Here is a 21,692-nt window from a genome sequence, read left to right on the forward strand (position 1 = left end):
AAAATTATGAATTCACACCTTTTTAACACATGGTGTGGTATTCCTGATGTGTTACGTTTTTACAGTGACAGATTTCTTTCACAGTTTGTCATCTGACACCAAATACAACTTCTATATACATCACTGGTATGGCCTGTATGCCAATGACGTCGTTTTACATCGTCTAAATTATGATCTGATGATGGTAGTAGCCGCAATTTCGTTTATATAGTCATATATAAATTGAAACAAACGGTATTATTCACAAAACTTAATTTGGTTGGCCGGATTATGTCACGGAGACATTTCGAAGTCGCGGAACTTACTTATGCTACCAGAGATTATGTTTGTGTCTATGATGGAAGAACGCAGCCAGCAATGCCCATTTCGAAAGATGATGGAAGACTCAGCTTATTTCTCTGTCTCCTTGCAATATCAGCGACCTGTTACCATGTGCTGCTAAGCGTATAGCCGATCTCGTGGTTAAAGTAGTTGTTTCACACTTTGATCTCATCGCTTGCTTTGAGGCTGAAGCCCTGTAAATATATACAAATCTGAGGCGAGCATTAATCCATTAAGCATTTATCCGAGAACGTCACTTCGAAAAACGATGTTCTCACATACTGTGTTATTCATAAGTACCTCCATGATTTCTAAAAACGACAAGACACCTACAGGATAACTACAAGATATACAGAAAAATGACACACGTCACTGGCTAGAGCTTCTCACCAATTTTCGATTCGTAATATGTGCTGTGGCATAATTGCAGAATGCACCACTAGCAGGCAGGCGTGTCAGGCAAATCATCCACTCCATATTGTTGCAGCGAATTAGTTCTCGCTTGCAGATAGGCAACCTAAAGAACAGGCGGGCTGCCTTCGTTGCGCCTTCCTGGGCAGCAGCGGCAACTACTGCAATGAAATGCACGCACGTGCCCTTCCGTTTGTATTGACGTTTGCAGCATGACGAACGGTGTCCATACAGAGTATCAGCAATGTGAGTTAAAAATTATCACTCCACTGAATCTATCTACAATGCCGGAGAGAAAAATTAGTACTCCTGGGAAGAAGACGTCAATTTTGATCCGATGACAGCATATGCCACCTGGGGGATAGTAAATGTACTGACAATGGTTTCAGCGTTATCCGCCAATAGACAGCGTAATGACGTAGCTTCCAGGGCGCCATCTATGTCCGTCCTTTCATAGGGAATGCTCACAGCCAGAAAACTCAGTGTGGTGCAAACATGTGAAGCAAGCAGGCAACCTGCCAAGGAGACGCACTCGTGCTTCCTTCAGCCAGCAGAGCGAGTTTGAAAGGGGTCAAATTGTGGCCTTCCGAGTGGCGGGACGGTGCTTTCGGAGAACTGCCACAGAAGTTAGCCGTGCTACATCAGTTGTGCAACGATGCTGGAATCAGTGGTCACGTGAACATTCGCAAACTCGTAGACGCGGTTTTGGACGTAAGAGCAGCACAGACACCCGCCAGGATCGCCGTGTTGTAATGGCAGCAAAGTCAGATTATACGTCTACGACAACACAGATATGAGTGCTTGTGAGCCCAGACGTGTCAACACGAACTGTTGCGAATCGGTTATTGCCAGTGGGACTACGGATACACACACCTCTAGCCCGTCTTCCACTCATGCCAGAGCATCGACATGTATCGCTTGACTGGTGTCGTCAGAGTCATTTGGAAGATGGACTGGCGCGCGGTGGTTTCCACTGATTAAAGCAGGCTATGCCTGCACTCAAGTGACGGTCTCTGCGGCTACGACGTAGACCTATTGAGCGCTGTCTCGCAGAGTGCATTTTTCTATGAAAAACTGGTCCCACCCCAAGCCTGGTCTGGGTTGTGATAAGCCACAAATATCGTTCATATTTCGTGTTTCTGGAGCTAACGCTAACCGGCAATCGGCTTGTGCATACCCATTCTTTCAACAGAATGGTGATGTGTTGTTCCAACAGGATAATATTTCCCACACACTGTCCATGAAACTCAATGTGCTCTGTAAGACATGCAGCAAGTTCCCTGGCCAATATGATCTCTGGACTTGTCTCCAATCGAGCACGTGTGGGATATGAATGGACGAGAAGTGACTCGCATGACTCATCAAACAGTAACTCTTACAGAACTACGTGAAGAGGTCGGGTGGCCTTGGGATAACATATCCCAGGGGAAAATTCGCCATTTGTTCGATCGACTGGATGCCAGAGTCAGCGGTACATTGTCGCCTGTGGAGGCTACACCACGTACTAATATGGTTGTTTCAGCATGGATCGATACCTCGCACTTCAGAACCACTTGTGCTATTGATCTGTAAAGCCGGCCGAAGTGGCCGTGCGGTTAAAGGCGCTGCAGTCTGGAACCGCAAGACCGCTACGGTCGCAGGTTCGAATCCTGCTTCGGGCATGGATGTTTGTGATGTCCTTAGGTTAGTTAGGTTTAACTAGTTCTAAGTTCTAGGGGACTAATGACCTCAGCAGTTGAGTCCCATAGTGCTCAGAGCCATTTGAACCATTTGATCTGTAAATGTCATCATTTGATGTATTCCACATGCACTGCTGTAGCAATAAATCTTGAATGGAAGGAAACCTCTAAAAAGTATACTAACTTTTTTTCCAGACTGTATTTGCTATAAAAATGGCTCTGAGCACTATGTGACTTAACATCTGTGGTCATCAGTCCCCTAGAACTTAGAACTACTTAAACCTAACTAACCTAAGGACATCACACACATCCATGCCCGAGGCAGGATTCGAACCTGCGACCGTAGCAGTCGCGCGGTTCCGGACTGAGCGCCTAGAACCGCTAGACCACCGCGGCCGGCAATTTCCTATACATCTACTAGTTTTCAAACAGTCGTCTCCTGAAACATTGAGGACTTACAAATGCCGGCCGCGGTGGCCTAGCGGTTCTAGGCGCTCAGTCCGGAACCGCGGGACAGCTAGGGTCGCAGGTTCGAATCCTGCCTCGGGCATGGATGTGTGTGATGTCCTTAGGTTGGTTAGGTTTAATTAGTTTTAAGTTCTAGGCGACTGATGACCTCAGAAGTTAAGTCGCATAGTGCTCAGAGCCATTTGAACCATTTTTTGACTTACAAATAACCCTGTATAATACAGGGTGGCGCACGAAATGTGTTACCATTTTGCTTTTGAATATAAACTTTATTGTCAATACAATCTGAAAGGAACATATACTACAATGAAGAGCTGTCCATGGAGATTTGTTGTAACTCAGCACATGCTCAATATGTCCACCATTTCGTTTCCTAACTTCCTCCAAACGAGCACTGAAGTTAGTGATTACCCTACGGCACATGTCTTCCGCAATTTCACCGCAAGCTTGAAGAGTAAGTCTTCTGAGCTCCATTAAATTACGTGGACGTTTCGGGAAATTTTTTTCCTTTAGGTACCCCCAAAGAAAAAAGTCACATGGATTGAGGTCTGGACTACTATGGGCCAAGTTTGTCCGTCATTGAAGCGACCTGGAAACCTGAGTGAAATGATCCGCATGTCGAAATGCTCGTGTAAAAACTGCAACACAGTGTTTGCAGTATGTGGCCTTGCTCCATCTTGCATGAACCACTGCGTGTTGAAGGGCAAGGCAGTAGCAAGAAGCTGTGGAATTTAATTGAGCTCAGAAGACTTATTCTTCAAGCTTGCAGTGAAATTACGGAAGACATGTGCCATGGGGTAATCACTAACTTCAGTGTTGGTTTGAAGGAAGTTAGGAAACGAAATGGTGGACATATTGAGCATGTGCTGAGTTAGAACAAATCTCCATGGACGGCTCTTCATTGTAGTATATGTTCCTTTCAGAATGTATTGACAATAAAGTTTATATTTAAAAACAAAGTGGTAACACATTTCGTGCGCCACCCTATAGTTGTCTGAAGATACTGAACAAGCGGCAGACTTTAGGGCATTAGACGGAGGACACCAGAGCGGCTTTAGACTGAGTGGGCGCTGTGCAGACGGGACGGAGAGACAGAGATGAGCAGGCGGCGCACCTGGTCGAGGAACATGGTCTCGCTGTCGGCCTGGAGGCGGTAGGCGGCGTCCAGCAGCTGCTGCAGCTCCCGCGCGAACTCCGCCTCCTCCTGCGAGGGCAGCGCCAGCGGCCCACCCCCGCCGCCGCGCTCCACCGTGTACGCGGCCAGCGCGTCCTCCCAGTACGACACCGCCGTGTCCAGAGCCTCCATGCCTGTAAACAACAACAACAACAACATAATATAGTCGCTCAGTCTCTTTGGTCATCATTATTAGTACTTTGATCGACGTTATATCCAGTGAAGTAGTTACACCGCTCAATCTCCTCTTTCCCTTTCTACTCTTAACACGTGTTCCCACAACAAGAAACTTTCTTTGTAGTTTGCTCCCCAATACACAACTCCCTCCCGCTCAAACTTACTTGGATTCCCAATAACACCCTTAAACACATCTGAGTTTACTCCCACACTATCTAGAAAACCTACCGAGATTCGATGCACACTTGAGTATGAAGGCACCCACTAATCTTTGAACATTCCAGCGATATACAAGGGTTGGAACTTGAGTAGTGACAACTATTTATTTACAACTTATACAAAGCAGATATACGTCTCAAAGTTTTGCTGTTCTTCAAAGTAAACGCCATTGGTGTAAAACCCGTTGCCAACTATGTGGAAATCGTAGACACTCGTAGAAGCGCCATTTGTGTGAATAGTGAGAGTGGAGCGTTCAGTTGCCCAACTAGTCTCTGCAATAGTTCTGAAGCGAATGCCATAAGAGTTACTTTCAATTTAGGAATCAACTTGAAGTCACAATGGTTTAAGTCCAGGGAGCGTTGTGGGTGGTACAGCACTTCCCAGCCCCAACGATCGAATAAATCAGTCACAACGTGCGCTATACGCATCCGAACGTTTCCCTGAAAAATGATGGACGGTTTCTGCAGAAACTTTTGCCGCTACTTTCTCTCAGTTCGTCGCAGTCTGTGTTCCAGAAATGAACAGCTTAGACGAAGAAGCGCCGACAGTTTCTCCCTTCATTGTGCAAGTCAATGCTCGGACTATATGGTGCAAATTGTGACTGATTCGTTCGATCGATGGGCCTCGGAAGTGCTGTACCACCTACCACACTCCTCGGACTTAAGTTCTTGTCAGTTCCACTTGATTCATAAATTGAAGGAAATACTTCGTGACATTCATTTTCGGAACTGTTAGAGTGTCGGCTGATCACAGACAGCTCCACTCGAACTATCACACACCTGCCAGTGCTAAGGGTATCCTACGACTTCCACATCGCTGGAAACGGGTTACACATAATGCTGGTGACTACTTTTAAGGACGTGGTACGACAATAGTTGCCACTATTGAAGCTTCAACCCTCGTAATTAACGAATATCCACTCCATTTGCTAAAAAAGTTCTTTATTTTTCTCGGCGGTCGGTTTCAGCATTTACACTATCTGATCAACACTATCCGGACACTCGTATGTAATAGGAAACTGATCACTACATGTCACGAGAGGCGGACCCTCTAGTACGAAAAAATTCGGGGAGTATTGCGTTCTCAGTAGGGAAGAAGTAAAAGCAGAATGGTTCGGTCGGGAGAGTTCAGTGACAACATGGTCTAGTAGTCTTAGTAACTAACGACACTCGCTTCAGAACTGTTACAGATGCTTGGGCAATAGACCGCCCCAATATATCAACACTACAGGCGCTGCTAAGGGTATCCTACGACTTCCACATCGTTGGCAAAGAGTCATACATTTTAATCTTAATCTCAGAATTAGGTTTATAAAGAGCTATGTGCAGTCAGTACTTCTGTATGGCGTGGAAAGTTGGACGCTGAAGCTAAACGCTATGAACATGCTGGAAGCATTCGAGATGTGGTTATACCGAAGAATCCTTAAAATTCTGTGCTATGATGTATCATGCAATACGACAGAAAGCAGCGTGACTTGACGTGACGGTGCTAGAGAGAGAGAGAGAGAGAGAGAGAGAGAGAGAGAGAGAAAGAATATTCTTTATTACTCTGTGGCGGTTAGCGCTCAGATAATTATTCTTAGTGTAGGAAGCCTTTGTTTTTGTTAAGAAGTAATTCATTAGGAGTTTTTCATTCTTCTAAAGTAGAAATCGACGCCACTGCAAGATTTTGAAGGAAATTGTATTATATATCTGTATATAAGCCAGTGAACAGATAATTCATGTTACGAGAAGAATTTCATTGACACTAAAGTCAATAAAAGATTGTTCATTTCGAGAAGGTGCGTGTTTATTCCACAATAGACGTATACTTCAATTATGATCTATTAATGAATACCAGCTCGAGACCATTTCCGACGGGAGCGTTCAGATGTAATTAAATAGTTTAAGGCTTTCTTCGGAAAAGGGGTAATTTCACGGACCATTTAAATCCACCAATGTTGGACATTTCTAAGAACTGAAAACAAATCTGACTGCTATGAAACAGATCCCAGACGAATATTTCTCCGCAACTTTTATTAACACTCTCAGCTTCAATACAGCGTCTGCAGCAGCTGGAGCAGATCGCTACAACAACGGAAGCGTGTAGTGTGAAAGCAGTTTCACACATCGCCCTGTATTAAACCAACGGTGTAGGTATTCAACATAACAGAGCACACACAGTCAGTCACACATATAAAGACTAACACAAGGTGGTGTGGGAATCATATAGTGAGAGACACTCAGTCAATATAAGTGCTCATCAGAGAGACTTTATAATGGACAGCAAGGAAAACAAATGAAGAGATCTTGAGATTAGTAAAAAGAGAACTGCTAACCAAAATCAAATGTAAGAAAATAGATAGCTTATATCACGTGATACGAAATGAAGGTATCACTCTCCTCAACTGATAATCGAGGGGAAGACTGAAGGCAACAATGTCTGGCAGTGGACTGGAATAAGAAATGCGGAGGACTTGATCCATACTGGAAGAGAAGATAGGGGCTAATGTGCTCGTAAACATCCATTACTGGATTTTCAGCAGAAGAGGAAGAGTACCAAATCCATCAAGGAAATTTCAACCCTTCTAAAGCTGTCCAAGTCGACTGTTGGTGATATGATTGTGAAGTGGAAACACGAAAGAACAACCACAGTTAAACCAAGACAAGGTACATCTCATGTACTGATAGATTGTGTACGTCGAGAGTTGTAGAGGGTGGCTGCAAAGAAACTGCTCGAAATTAGCGGAAGGAATCACCCATGAGTTCCGTAGTACTACTAGCAGTCCAGCTAGTATAATGACTGCACGTAGGGAGCTAGAAAGAATAGGTTACAAATGTCTAGCAACTTCTCATCAGCCACACACATTTCCGTAGTCAATGCTGAGCGACGCTTCAGGTGGTGTAAACAGTCGCTGACAAGAAACGAGTGAGCCGGAACGACGAGTCACACTATGCCCTGTGTCAATCCCATGGAAGGCTTTGGGTTTGGCGAATGTGGATATCGTTACCTACCGTCATGTGTAGTGCCAACAGTAAAGTACGGAAGAGGTGATGTTAACAGTGTGAGGGTATTCTTCGTCGTTAGGATGTTGTCCCCTTATTGCGCTTAAGAAAATGCTCAGAGCCGAAGGATACTAATAATTTTACAGCAAAGTGTACTGCGTACAGCAGCGCAGCAGCACGGAGATAATGACTGCTGTATCACCATGACAGTGGGCCCTGTCATAAAACAGCATCTGTTAGGCAATGATTTGTGGACAACAACAGCCCTGAAATGCACTGTACTGCCCGAATCGCGACATGAACCCACTGGAACACCTTCGGGTTGAGCCAGAACGTCGACTTCGTTCGAGACTCCGGCATCCTACATCACTACCTTCTCTGGTTTCATTTAAATAATGATAATAAAATCCCCGATGTTTATTCTTTTAACATATGCCACCAGGTTCGACAAGAAATGGTGTCATCTTCAGACCTCAAGCGTAACCTGCCATCCACAACCGTTTTCATGTGCGATGAACAGAATCGTATGCAACGAGACAAAATTAATTGCATTCCACACTTTCCGTGGTAACAACAAGCCCAGCGTGGACTTCCATCAGATCGCTTCACCTCCACAATACATGGTCGTTTGGCGAAAACGCAGGCATTAATACCACGGCATAGTCTTAGGTATGTAAGGCCTAACTGCAAGTCGAAGGAACCCTGCCATAATATATACAGGCAGCGTTGGAGAATTAAATATGACAATGAAAGTGGTAGTCTTTTCAGTTTCTCCATTGCCCCTTCGTATTCGTGGCTGTATGTCGCCTATCCCCTGGGATGCCCATCCTTGTTTCAACTCCACTACGTCCACGTCCATGATTTCATGGCACATTACCACACCCTTGCTTGAGAGAGTTGTGCAACCCAGCAATGATATCATATTCACCCAACATGTATGATACCTTGAGAAGTTCTACTTGCTTTCATCTGCTAGTTTCGACCAACAAGGAATCATTACGCATTCGTTTAGTAAATTTTAAAGTGCCAGCAAGTTCTTCCAAAACCTTATGAATATAGAAGAGGGGACACTCTTTGAAACGTCCCCTACTTCCGTTTTATAACCAGAAACACATTATGATTAATGACTCCGTGAGACCTGGTCCAGGTTTCTTTGACACACACAGATCCACAGCCGTGCCACACGGTGGTCACTGAAACATGCCCAGAGATTATGGTGACAGAGGACTGGGGGGCGCTTACCAGCCCCCAGCTCAGGAACCCCAGGGTTGGCAAGCCTGTACCCAGTAAACGAGTGCTGACCGACTAAGTAGACGTGGCAGAGACATGGTAGTAGAGTGGCAGGCGTGTGAATCGACGTCAGTAGAAGTGGTTTGGCATTGGTAAAGTGTTACCGTGTCTTCTTCCGATGCTGAAGGTGTTCTGGCTCTAATCAACTTAATGTTAATGAACGAACGTTTAAAATGCACTTTTTTAAAAAGACGCTCAACCAAGGAATTATTCGAATGGGACGGAAATCGAGGGATGTGATGTACATGTACAAACAAATGATTACAATAGATCAGAAAAATTGGATGATTTATTCAAGAGAAGGAACTTCACATATCGAGCAATTCAATAACGCGTTGGTCCACCTCTGGCCTTTGTGCAAGCAGTTACTCAGCTAGGCATTGACTAGTAGACTTCTTGGATGTCTTCCTGGGGGATATCGTGCCAAATTGTGTTCAACTGGCGCGTTAGATATTCAAAATCTGAAGATATTCAAAATCCGAGACGGTTAGAGAATCCTACCCATAACGCTCCAAACGTTCTGAACTGGGGATGACCGCGACCTTCCTGGCCCATGTAGGGTTTGGCAAGCACGAAGACAAGCACAAGAAACTCTCGACGTGTGGTGGTGGGCATTGTCCCAATGAAATACACACCCAGGATGGCTTGCCATGAAGGGTAACAAAACGGAGCGTTGAGTATCGTCAACATACCGCTGTGTTGTAAGGATGTCGCGGATGACAACCAAAGAGATCATACTACGACATGAAATGGCACCCAAGACCATGACTCTTGGATGCTGGGCTGTATGGCGGTCAACAGTCATGTTAGTATCGCACCGCTGTGCGGGGCGTCTACAGACATGTCTTCGCTCGTTCAAAATGGTTCAAATGGCTCTGAGCACTATGGGACTTAACTGCTGTGGTCATCAGTCCCCTAGAACTTAGAACTACTTAAACCTAACTAAACTACGGACATCACACACATCCATGCCCGAGGCAGGATTCGAACCTGCGACCGCAGCGTCTTGGCTGGTCATTGAGGCTCATTTCGAAGCGGGATTCATCACTGAAGACAATTATACTCCAGTTAATGAGATTCCTAGTTAAAGACGTATCTGGAGATGCCTCAGACAGCGATGGGATACCAGTCCCACTGTCACCCGTCATACGGCCCGACATCAAGGAGTGATGGTTTGGGGTGTCATTTCATTTCATAGTAAGACCCCTCTGGTTGTCAACCGCGACGCCTTTACAGCACAGCGGTACGTAGATGATATTCTACGTCTAGTTTTGACGCCCTTCATGGCAAGCCATCCTGGGCTTAAATTTCAGTAAGATAACGCCGCTCCGCACAAGGCGAGAGTTAATACTGCTTGTCTTAGTGCTTGCAAAACCCTCAACAGTTCCATCAATCAATGCCAAACCGAATAACTGCTTACATAAGGACCAGAGGTGGAGCAGCGCGTTATTGACTTGCGCAGTCTGTGAAGCTCTTTCTCTTGAATGAAGTTTACAATTTTTCTGAATTTATAATCAGTTATTTATAGATACATGTACATCACATCTACTGATTGAGACCCAGTCGGATAATTCCTTCGTGGTGCGTGTTTTGCGAACATCTTTACTCGTGCGCTATTGTGAACGAAAGCGATTCTTTTAAGATGTTTACAGAGTCTATATGTATCGCTAAAAGTTTTAGTCATTTTACAGAATGAGTAGGGAGACGTCATATGTTAAGAACAAACACTGGATCATCAGTTTCGAAACAGGATACCCCCCCCCCCCCCCCAATGAATGCAGAGTCATCACTGCAGCATAATGTGGACCACCTTACAGAGAACTCTCGCTAAAACCCAGGAAGCCAACAGAGGCCTACAAACAACGCAACGGGTTTGAGATATCGGATTCTTTCTTAGCCCACATGAAGCATTGTCTTGGCAGAACAAAGGATATATGTGCCTACCTAGCGGAAAGATCATATATTAAATTACATCCAGTAAATAAATAAAAACAATTGCAGAGAAAATTTCTAGACAAACCACATTACATACTCGTCGTGTTTAGTTTTATGTCTTCCTTCTCCACAAATAAATCAAATGAGTTTCTATAACTACTCTTGCCGTCATCAGGACTGCTATGATCATAAATACCTGGACCTTTCTCAACAAGATACAGTGTCCATCATTATTTTGTATATGAAAATTTTATTTTCTTTAAAGACAGAGAGGTTACCACTTAAATATAATGTTAAATCGCTGACGCCAGTCCCTCGCTTAGCGCTTGTTTCACGATCTGACGTTCTTTTTGCTTATCTGTAATAATTTACTCCTCTGGCCTGAGGCTTCATACGAGCAGGACGTATATTTTGACTGCTCCTGTTATTCACATTTATCGGCCTACTTATATATAAAACTGCATGTTGACTGAATGACTCATGAACACATCTTTCTTGCAATGTTGACGTTTTACCAGATAGCTAATTAAATGAGATAAAAGTTTTCGTTCTCGTGTACCTAATTGTAGTTGACCTTTGTTCACTCATTATTACTAATGTTCTACGTCTTCGACTTGATTTAGGGACGCAAAGAAAAGTTTTGAAGTTGCTATGGCATTTCCAAGGAAATGAACTGCATGAGAGCGAGTAATTTGCACGTAAGCATTATCATTCTCGCAGAATAACTTGCATTGTGGTGTGCTAAACAGAACCGGCTGCATACAGAGAGACACAAGCTTTTGCCATTACATCATGCCAACAATATTACACACATCAAAAAAGTTTTGTATCACCTCGGTTCCGAGAGTTCCGTAACCTCTACAGAAAATTGGAACAGAGATCAACACACACATCATTTGCGCCCTTTTTATTGCTCATGAAAACCACACACTGCATGTTGTACCACCATACAGCGAGACCTTCAGACGTGGTGGTCCAGATTGCTGTACACACCGGTACCTCTAATACCCAGTAGCACATCCTCTTGCATTGATGCATGCCTGTATTCGTCGTGGCATACTATACACAAGTTCATCAAGACGCTGTTGGTCCAGATAGTACCACTCCTCAACGGTGATTCGACGTCGACCCCTCAGAGTAATTGGTGGGTTACGTCGTCCATAAACAGCCCTTTTCCATCTATCCCTGGCATGTTTGATAGGGTTAATGTCTGGAGAAGATGCTGGCCTCTCTAGTCGAGCGATGTCGTTATCCTGAAGGAAGTCATTCACAAGATGTCACGATGAGGACGCGAATTGTTGTCCATGAAGACGAATTCCTCGCCAATATGCTGCCGATATAGTTGCACTATCGGTAGGAGGATGGCATTTACGTATCGTACAGCCGTTACGGCGCCTTCCATGACCACCAGCGGCGTACGTCGGCCCCAAGTAATGCCACACCAAAACAGCAGCGAATCTCCACCTTGCTGCACTCGATTGTCTGGTTGAAGGCATATGCAACACTCATCGGTGAAGAGAACTTGACGCCAATCCTGAGCGGTCCATTGGGCGTGTTGTTGGACCCGTCTCTACCGCGCTGCATGGCGTCGTGGTTGAAAAGATGGACCTCGCCATGGATTTCGAGAGTGAGGTTGCGCATCATGCAGCCTATTGCGCACAGTTTGAGTCGTAACACGACGTCCTGTGGCTGCGCGAAAAGCATTATTCAACATGGTGGCGTTGCTGTCAGGTTTCCTCCGAGCCATACTCCGTAGTTAGCAGTCATCCACTGAAGTAGTAGCCCTTGGGCGGCCTGAGCGAGGCATGTCATAGACAGTTCCTGTCTCTCTGTATCTCCTCCATATCCGAACAACATCGCTTTGGTTCACTCACTTCCCTTGTTGAGAGCCCTTCCTGGCACAAAGTAACAATGGGGACTCGATCGAACCGTGGTATTGACCGTCTAGGCAATGTTGAACTACAGACAACACGAGCCGTGTACCTCTTTCCTGGTAGAATGACTGGAACTGATCGGCTGTCGGACCCCCTTCGTCTAATAGGCGCTGCCCATGCATGGTTGTTTACATCTTTGGGCGAGTTTAGTGACCTCTCTGAACAGTCAAAGGGACTGTGTCTGTGATACGATATCCACAGTCAATGTCTATCTTCGGAAGTTCTGGGAACCGGGGTGATGCAAAACTTTTTTTTATATGTGTATTATTATTATTAATTATTATTATTTATAATCATTATACTCTATATTTATTTCTTTTATTTTTAGAGGACGCCACAAAGATTAAGAAAATGAATATTGAACCTACGATTGTCTCTCATTTTTCTGCTTACAGAGACAACTGCACAACCAAAGCTCAAGTTTTTCTAAACTGTCACTAGCACATTTCAGGCATCACCCCTCACCACGGACAACGTAGTGGCCGACGGTCATCACTTAACGATCGAGAGCAGCGGCGTTTGCGTAGAATGGTTAGTGCTAACAGACAAGAAAAACTGCGTGAAACAACCGCAGAAATCAATGTTGGACGTACGATGAATGTATCCTTTAGCACAGTCCGGCGAATAGCGTTAGTGGGGTATGGCAGCAGAGGACAGGCACGAGTGTCTTTGCTAACTGCTCGACATCCCCTGCAGCGCTTCTGCTGGGCTCGTGACCACATTGGTTAGATCCTACACAACTGGAAAACCATGGCCTTGTCAGATGGGTCCAGATTTCGGTTGGTAAGAGCTAATGGTACGATTTGAGTGTGGTGCAGACCCCACGAAGCTATCGACCCGAGTTATCCACAAGACACTGTGCAAACCGGTGGTGGTTCCATAATGGTGTGGGCTTTGTTTACATGGAATGGACTGCGTCCTCTGGTCCAAATGAACAGATCACTGTTTGGAAATTATTATGTTCGGCGACTCGGGGAGCATTTGCAGCCATTCAGCGATGGAATTGTTATGGATTACAATGCGATGTGTCACCAGGCCACGATTATTGTTCGCAATTGGATTGAAGAACATTCTGGACAGTTCGAGCGACGGATATGGCCACCCAGATCGCCCGACATGAATCCCATCGAGCATTTATGGAACATAATGAAGAGGTCAGTTCGTGCACAAAATCCTGCACCAGCAGCACTTTCTCAATTATTTACGGTTATACACACTCGACAGCATGAAAAACTACGCTGTTTAACTATATAATTATCATCAGTTTTACTGGTACCATGTACTGTATCTCCTTCAAAGATCATACGAGGCTTAATGTAAATTTCATCCCGGACCACATTAACAAATGTTCATGATCTTTCAAAAATTTCTTTTTAATCTTCAGATACTCTATCCTACCATCCACATTTAAAATATTTAAATGAAACTTGGAGGCACAGTAGTATACGCTGATGTTCAATGTATATAAAATGAAGCTGCCAATAATAATGTATTCCCACTGCCATTGTTGTCGTTTTGAGTTAGAAACTGGATTTGTTTCATTATCAGTTGCTGCTGCGAACATCTGTCAACTTCAAAACCCTGTTCTGAGATATCCACTATGTACTAAATCATAACATTCTTGTTCAAGGTATTTTCTTTCGACACTATTGACTCAGTATATTTAATTAGTTTATCCAAAGCATGCTTAGAATTTACTGACACACATTCATGGGGCACTTTATGCTGAAGAATTTTATTCTTTCTGAAGGAAAGGAGGATACTCAGATCGGTCTTAACAGATACTGATCGAATATTGTTGCATATTTTATCACCAATGTCAGTAAAACGCAATAGTATTCATTCTTATTGCAGCACCACTGTTTCTTCTTTGTGAAGGTAGCACTCAGAAAATATTTGTTTAGTCTCCCAAATTGTCACCAGCATTCTGCTCTTAGCACTGTCTGTGACCTTCAAAGCCTATTATCACTGCTTTTTCAAAATTTTCGCTTACTGCATCATGTAAATCTCTGTATGAGAATACAGCTATCGCCAAGGATCGTGGTAACTTATGGAAAATTGATGGCACTGCATCTTGTTTCACCTTTGGGTAACTCCTTACAAGTGTCTTCACGTGTGCATCAATTATAAATTGTTACGTTTGTACTAGGGACTCTTCACTAAAATGCTTTATGCGTGATACAGCCTTCTTTAAATTGGGGAAGTAAATGAGCAGCCACTTTTTTCTTTAGTTCTTCATCGCTGGGTAAAGAAAATATACTGAATGTTTCATTTCATGATTTGTAAATTACTTTTAAAGCCAGCCACATTACAGCACCTCTGCATTTTAATATCTGAGAAAGGACTTTCAGTACACAAAGTTATTATAAATGATTGAAGCGATTTCACACTCTCGCTGTAGATAAATTATTTGGCATATTGTCACACGGCTTTGCACACGTATAGAAAACCGCAAAAAGTTTTTTGGCATATTACAAGTGCTCCACATGAGGCTCCGTACTGATTCTGCAGATATAAGTCGATAATCAAGTTTTTACTACGTTTGGCGCAGCACGTCGCTGTTAATCTGTTCAAAAGCACTCTTGATGGAAGCTCCCAGTTCTGGCAGGTTTGTTGGTAGAGGAGGAGTAAACACCGAAACTTTCACATGACCCCATACAAAAAAACTTCACAGGGCGAGGTAGGGAGAGGGTGGAGGCCATGACATGAATTGCTGATCATTAACCCCCGCAATGATCAATCCGTCTGCTTCTTCATTTCCTGTTTAAGAATTCACGAAGATTATGATGGGGTGGAGCACCATCCTGTTGGCAGATGAACTCCACACTGTTGGTTTACAGTTATGGAATGAGCTAATTTTCCAGCATGTCCAAATACACGTGTTTTGTAACGGTCTTTTCGCAGAAGAAAAAGGGACAACAGACCTTAATCCGTGAAACTGCACAGAACACATTAAGTCTTCGTGAATCTCGAATGTGCTGCATGATAGTGTGGGTATTCTATGACCACCCAGATTCGCACATTGTGCCCGTTCACTGTGCCATTCTAAAGAATCTTGCTTCTTCACTGAAGATGAGTTTCTCACAAAACTCACCTTCTTCCATAGGCTACTGCAACTATGCTGAAAATTCAGAACGTCTGACTTTCTTATTCAGAGTCACGCCGCGCGGTCCAGGGCGTCTTGTCACGGTCCGCGCGGCTCCCCCCGTCGGAGGTTCGAGTCCTGATTTGGGCAAGGGTGTGTGTAAGTTAGTTTAAGTTATATTAAGTAGTTTGTAAGCTTAGGGACCGCTGACCTCAGCAGTTTGGTCCCATAACATCTTACCACAAATTTACATTTTTTTTTTCGGAGTCACGGCGTGTAGCAACTGCAATCAGTCGTTTCCTTAAAACACTCCAAACTGTCGGTTGTGTTACGTTCGGTTCTCTGCTTGCTCTGTTAGTTGAATCCTGTGGGTTACGTGCGAAACTCGCTCGCACGGGAGGCTGACACTTTGATTTCCCCTTCCATATGCTTTCAGAAGCTTTAAACTGCACATACTATCGCCGAATAGAGTTGGCGGTTGGTGGATCTTTGTTAATCTTTGAAGTGCCGTACGGCAGAGTGATGCAAAGGCATTTAAAGCACAACATACGCTTTCTCAGCGACTGTCTACATCTTGCCTAACTGCTCATTGCTGCGCTCCAATGGCAGAAATCTTAAGTGCGGCTGCAACAACTTTAGGTTTTCTATATGAGTGTCAAGTTTTGTGACTATATGTGAATTAATGTAGCTACAGAGAATTTATGAAATCGCTCCAATCATTTATTATAATGCAAATATACACAATTTCCAAAATCATTTATACAGGATGCCCAAAAAAACTCCGACAACGCTTGGTATGTTGTGCGGGAAGGTACACCCATCGGTTTCCAGGGAGGAACCCGTATCCGGAAACGCACGGCTTGGGCACTGCGGAGCATCGAAATCTGAGATGGGCGTGCGTTCCCCACTGTGTCAATAAATTCAACATGAGTAACCACATCACGATGTCTACATTACAAACGGAGTTCGAACTGCGTAGTCTGTACGTCGGCGGTGCTGAGCCTCGTGCACATGAGCCAAAACGTGCTGGTGACTTTGAAGTACGTCACTCGCTCCGTGGACTCGAGTAACAGGTGTGCCATACACAATACTCTACGGTGTCAGATCTCGTGGCCGTGCTGGCCATGGAACTGGTCCACCTCTATCAATCCATCGATTGGGATATGCGACGTCGAGTTGATTCCACAGATGGGCACAAAGTGTGCTGGAGCTCCATTGTGTTGCAGCCACAAGTCCATCCGAACATCTAGTGGCACTGCATCCAATAGGATAGGCAAAACATCTCTAATAAATGAAAGATAGACCGGTCCTGTTAGTTTGTTTGACAGCAGATATGGCCCAATGATATGGTCACCAATTACCCCGACCCAGATGTTAATACCGACCCTATGTTGGTGATTTTGAATCACCTGTGCAGCGGATTTTCGTCCGCCCAACCATGCATGTTGTGCAAGTTTAATGTGCCGTTTCTAGTTGACGTGCATTCATCCGCGAATAGCACCGAGCTATTGTGGCTGGAGTGTGCATTGTCGTAAATACCACTGCGCAGACTGTACCCACTCTCCTCCCGTAATGCTTGGACTTTCTGCACATGATATGGATGGAGCCGGTGATCATTGACAACACGCCACATAGCACTTTTATCCGTGTTCAGCGCGTGTGCCACATGCCGAGTGCTGGTGGCTGTGTCATCTTCGAAAACTATCAGCACGTCCTCCTCCATCTGTAGTGTTAGAGCCGAGCGTGGGCAACCCGCATCACGTTTCGGCACCTACCAAAGGACCATCAGTAGACTAGGGATAGTATTCGCAAGCACCAAGCACGAAGTAGTACTACTTTACTGTACAATGGAGACACCCCGAGCAGAAAATGCCTACGTGCAACTTTCCGGGTGCCCTGAGACGTCTCTTGATGCCCGCGAACGTGAAATTACGTGTAGTACGTCTGTTTACAAAACGTTCCGCATACGGCCTTGCAACAGCTCTCCCATTGCAGTCGGCTTTGTCGTATGCAAGCGTCATGTCGGTCATTTCCACAGCTGTGTACTGGTGCATGTTGCACTGCTGTTAACAACGTTACTGCACTGGCGGCCAACACAAGGTCCACAGTAGGATGCACACAAAGGTTGTTTGGAAGACTGTAGCGCATGCGCAGGAATGTTTTTACGTTCGGGTCGTCCGTCTGCAGTAAAATGGTTCAAATGGCTCTGAGCACTATGGGACTTAACATCTGTGGTCATCAGTCCCCTAGAACTTAGGACTACTTAAACCTAACTAACCTAAGGACATCACTCACATCCATGCCCGAGGCAGGATTCGAACCTGCGACCGTAGCGGTCACGCGGTTCCAGACTGAAGCGCCTAGAACCGCACGACCACACCGGTCGGCCGTCCGCAGTACAATATGACTAAAAGGTTGCATATCTTCCCTAGTCAGACACCAAAATGAATCAGAACGAACTGTCACAACCGTTCGTTCTCAGATTTCGACGGTCTCCAGCGTCCAAGGCTTGCGTTTCCGGATGTGGGCTCCTTCTTGAAAACCGATCAGTTTGCCTTCCCGCGCAACGTACTAAGCGCTGTCGGTGTTTCTTGGGACACCCTGGATAAATTTCATTAATTTATAGAAAAACCGACGACACAATCTTGACGCATAGTCGACATCTACATCTACGTGATTACTTTGCTATTCACAATAAATTGCCTGGCACAGGTTTCAATGGACCACCTTCAAGCCGTCTCTCTACCGTTCCACTCTCGAACTGCACGCGGCCGCGCGGGATTAGCCGAGCGGTCTGGGGGCTGCAGCCATGGACTGTGCGGCTGGTCCCGGCGGAGGTTCGAGCCCTCCCTCGGGCATGGGTTTGTGTGTTTGTCCTTAGGATAATTTAGGTTAAGTAGTGTGTAAGCTTAGGGACTGATGACTTTAGCAGTTAAGTCACATACGATTTAAAAAAAAAAAAAAGGCACGCGGGAAAAACGAAAAATTTTTCTGTGCCAGCCCTGATTTCTCTTATTTTATCGCGATGATCATTTCTCCCCATGTTGGCGAGTGCCAACAGAATGTTTTCGCAATCGGAGGAGAAAACTGGTGATTGATATTTCATGAGAAGATCCCGTCGCAACGAAAAACGCCTTTGTTTTAATGATTGCCACTCCAATTCACGTATCATTTCTGTGACACTATCTCCCCTATTTCGCGATAATACAAAACGAGATGCCCTTCTTTGTACTTTTTCGATGTCATCCGTCAGTCCCACCTGACGCGGATCCCACATCGCACAGCAATACTCCAGAACAGGGCGGACAAGCGTGGTGTAAGCAGTCTTTTTAGTAGACCTGTTGCACCTTCTAAGTGTTCTGCCAATGAATCGCAGTCTTTGGTTTGCTCTACCCACAATATTATCTATGTGATCGTTCCAATTTAGGTTATTTGCAATTGTAATCCCTAAGCATTTAGTTGAATTTACAGCCTTCAGATTTGTGTGACTTATCGCCTAATCGAAATTTAGCTGATTTCTTTTAGTACTCAATTTAGCTGATTTCTTTTAGTACTCATGTGAATAACTTCACACTTTTCCTTATTCAGAGTCAATTGCCACTTTTCGCACCATATAGATTCTTATCTAAATCATTTTGCAAGTCGTTTTGATCATCTGATGACCTTACAAGATGGTAAATGACAACATCATCTGCAAACAATCTAAGACGGCTACTCAGATTGTCTCCTATGTCGTTAATATAGATCAGGAACAATGGAGGGCCTATAACACTTCCTTGGGGAACGCCGGATATTACTTCTGTTTTACTCGATGACTTTCCGTCTATTACTACGAACTTTGACCTTTCTGACAGGAAATCACGAATACAGTCGCACAACTGAGGCGATACTCCGTAGGCCCGCAGTTTGGTTAGAAGACGCTTGTGAGCAACGGTGTCGAAAGCCTTCTGGAAATATGGAAAAAATATGGAATCAATTTGACATCCCCTGTCGATAGCACTTTTTACTTCATGAGTATAAAGAGCTAGTTGTGTTTCACAAGAACGATATTTTCTGAAACCGTGCTGACTATGTGTCAATAAATCCTTTTCTTCGAGGTCCTTCATAATGTTCGAATACAGTATATGTTCCAAAACCCTACTGCAAATCGACGTTAGTGATATGGGCCTGTAATTCAGTGGATTACTCCTACTTCCCTTTTTGGGTATTGGTGTTACTTGAGCAATTTTCCAGTCTTTAGGTACGGATCTTTCTGTGAGCGAGTGGTTGTATATAATTGCTAAATATAGAGCTATTTTATCAGCATACTCTGAGAGGAACCTGCCTGGTATACAATCTGGACCGGAGGCCTTGCCTTTATTAAGTGATTTAAGCTGCTTCGTCACTCCGAGGATATCTACTTCTATGTTTCTCATCAGTCTGGTTATTCGTTGAAAATACTCACTGACATAGGTCGTTTAGAAATTACAATAACTACTTATGCTAGCAGTTAAGAAACACCGTTGTCAGAACTGTAGTTTTATAATGTTCACTTTTGTGTCTGAAGATAACAAAGAATAAATAACATACACTCCTGGAAATGAAAAAAAGAACACATTGACACCGGTGTGTCAGACCCACCATACTTGCTCCGGACACTGCGAGAGGGCTGTACAAGCAATGATCACACGCACGGCACAGCGGACACACCAGGAACCGCGGTGTTGGCCGTCGAATGGCGCTAGCTGCGCAGCATTTGTGCACCGCCGCCGTCGGTGTCAGCCAGTTTGCCGTGGCATACGGAGCTCCATCGCAGTCTTTAACACTGGTAGCATGCCGCGACAGCGTGGACGTGAACCGTATGTGCAGTTGACGGACTTTGAGCGAGGGCGTATAGTGGGCACGCGGGAGGCCGGGTGGACGTACCGCCGAATTGCTCAACACGTGGGGCGTGAGGTCTCCACAGTACATCGATTTTGTCGCCAGTGGTCGGCGGAAGGTGCACGTGCCCGTCGACCTGGGACCGGACCGCAGCGACGCACGGATGCACGCCAAGACCGTAGGATCCTACGCAGTGCCGTAGGGGACCGCACCGCCTCTTCCCAGCAAATTAGGGACTCCTGGGGTATCGGCGAGGACCATTCTCAACCGTCTCCATGAAGCTGGGCTACGGTCCCGCACACCGTTAGGCCGTCTTCCGCTCACGCTCCAACATCGTGCAGCCCGCCTCCAGTGGTGTCGCGACAGACGTGCTCTAGAAGGTGTAAGTCAACTACCCTGGCCAGCAAGATCTCCGGATCTGTCCCCCATTGAGCATGTTTGGGACTGGATGAAGCGTCGTCTCACGCGGTCTGCACGTCCAGCACGAACGCTGGTCCAACTGAGGCGCCAGGTGGAAATGGCATGGCAAGCCGTTCCACAGGACTACATCCAGCATCTCTACGATCGTCTCCATGGGAGAATAGCAGCCTGCATTGCTGCGAAAGGTGGATATACACTGTACTAGTGCCGACATGGTGCATGCTCTGTTGCCTGTGTATATGTGCCTGTGGTTCTGTCAGTGTGATCATGTGATGTATCTGACCCCAGGAATGTGTCAATAAAGTTTCCCCTTCCTGGGACAATGAATTCACGGTGTTCTTATTTCAATTTCCAGGAGTGTATAACTCAATGTGAAAGTTCTGAACTACGCATAAGAACACACTGATCACCTCACATGCAACAGATCTACTCATGGGCAACTACTTTGCTTACGTCACAAAGAAGTATAAAGGGAGAGTGTATTTAGTCAGACCGTACGACTCATTTACTTCACGTCAGTCCGGTAGACGCAGTCTATTGTATTGCCTGTGTCACATTTGAAACTGCCAACTAGATGCGTGCCTTCTTGTACCACGCCACGCTACACATCACTTGCTACGTCACTCTGGAGGGCGCAGTATCACCCGTAACATTGAGCGAACTGTGAGACATGACTGAAGATGGTTCAAATGGCTCTGAGCACTATGGGACTCAACTGCTGAGGTCATTAGTCCC

The 21,692-nt window shown here is 45.1% G+C and overlaps 1 protein-coding gene across 1 annotated transcript in view; it reads right to left on the minus strand.

The window, feature by feature from the left end:
* The window catches only part of LOC126484583 (mitoguardin), a 94,283-nt gene extending 90,096 nt beyond the window's left edge, over nt 1–4,187 (minus strand). Inside the window, exon 1 of the mRNA XM_050108146.1 lies at nt 3,994–4,187. Within this exon, the coding sequence (XP_049964103.1) occupies nt 3,994–4,185 (192 nt within the window). The 5' untranslated portion in view covers nt 4,186–4,187. The remainder of the gene's footprint in view (nt 1–3,993) is intronic.
* Nucleotides 4,188–21,692: the final 17,505 nt, after the last annotated feature.

The sequence above is a fragment of the Schistocerca serialis genome, chromosome 6, assembly GCF_023864345.2.
Source record: "Schistocerca serialis cubense isolate TAMUIC-IGC-003099 chromosome 6, iqSchSeri2.2, whole genome shotgun sequence".
Lineage (NCBI taxonomy): Eukaryota > Metazoa > Arthropoda > Insecta > Orthoptera > Acrididae > Schistocerca > Schistocerca serialis.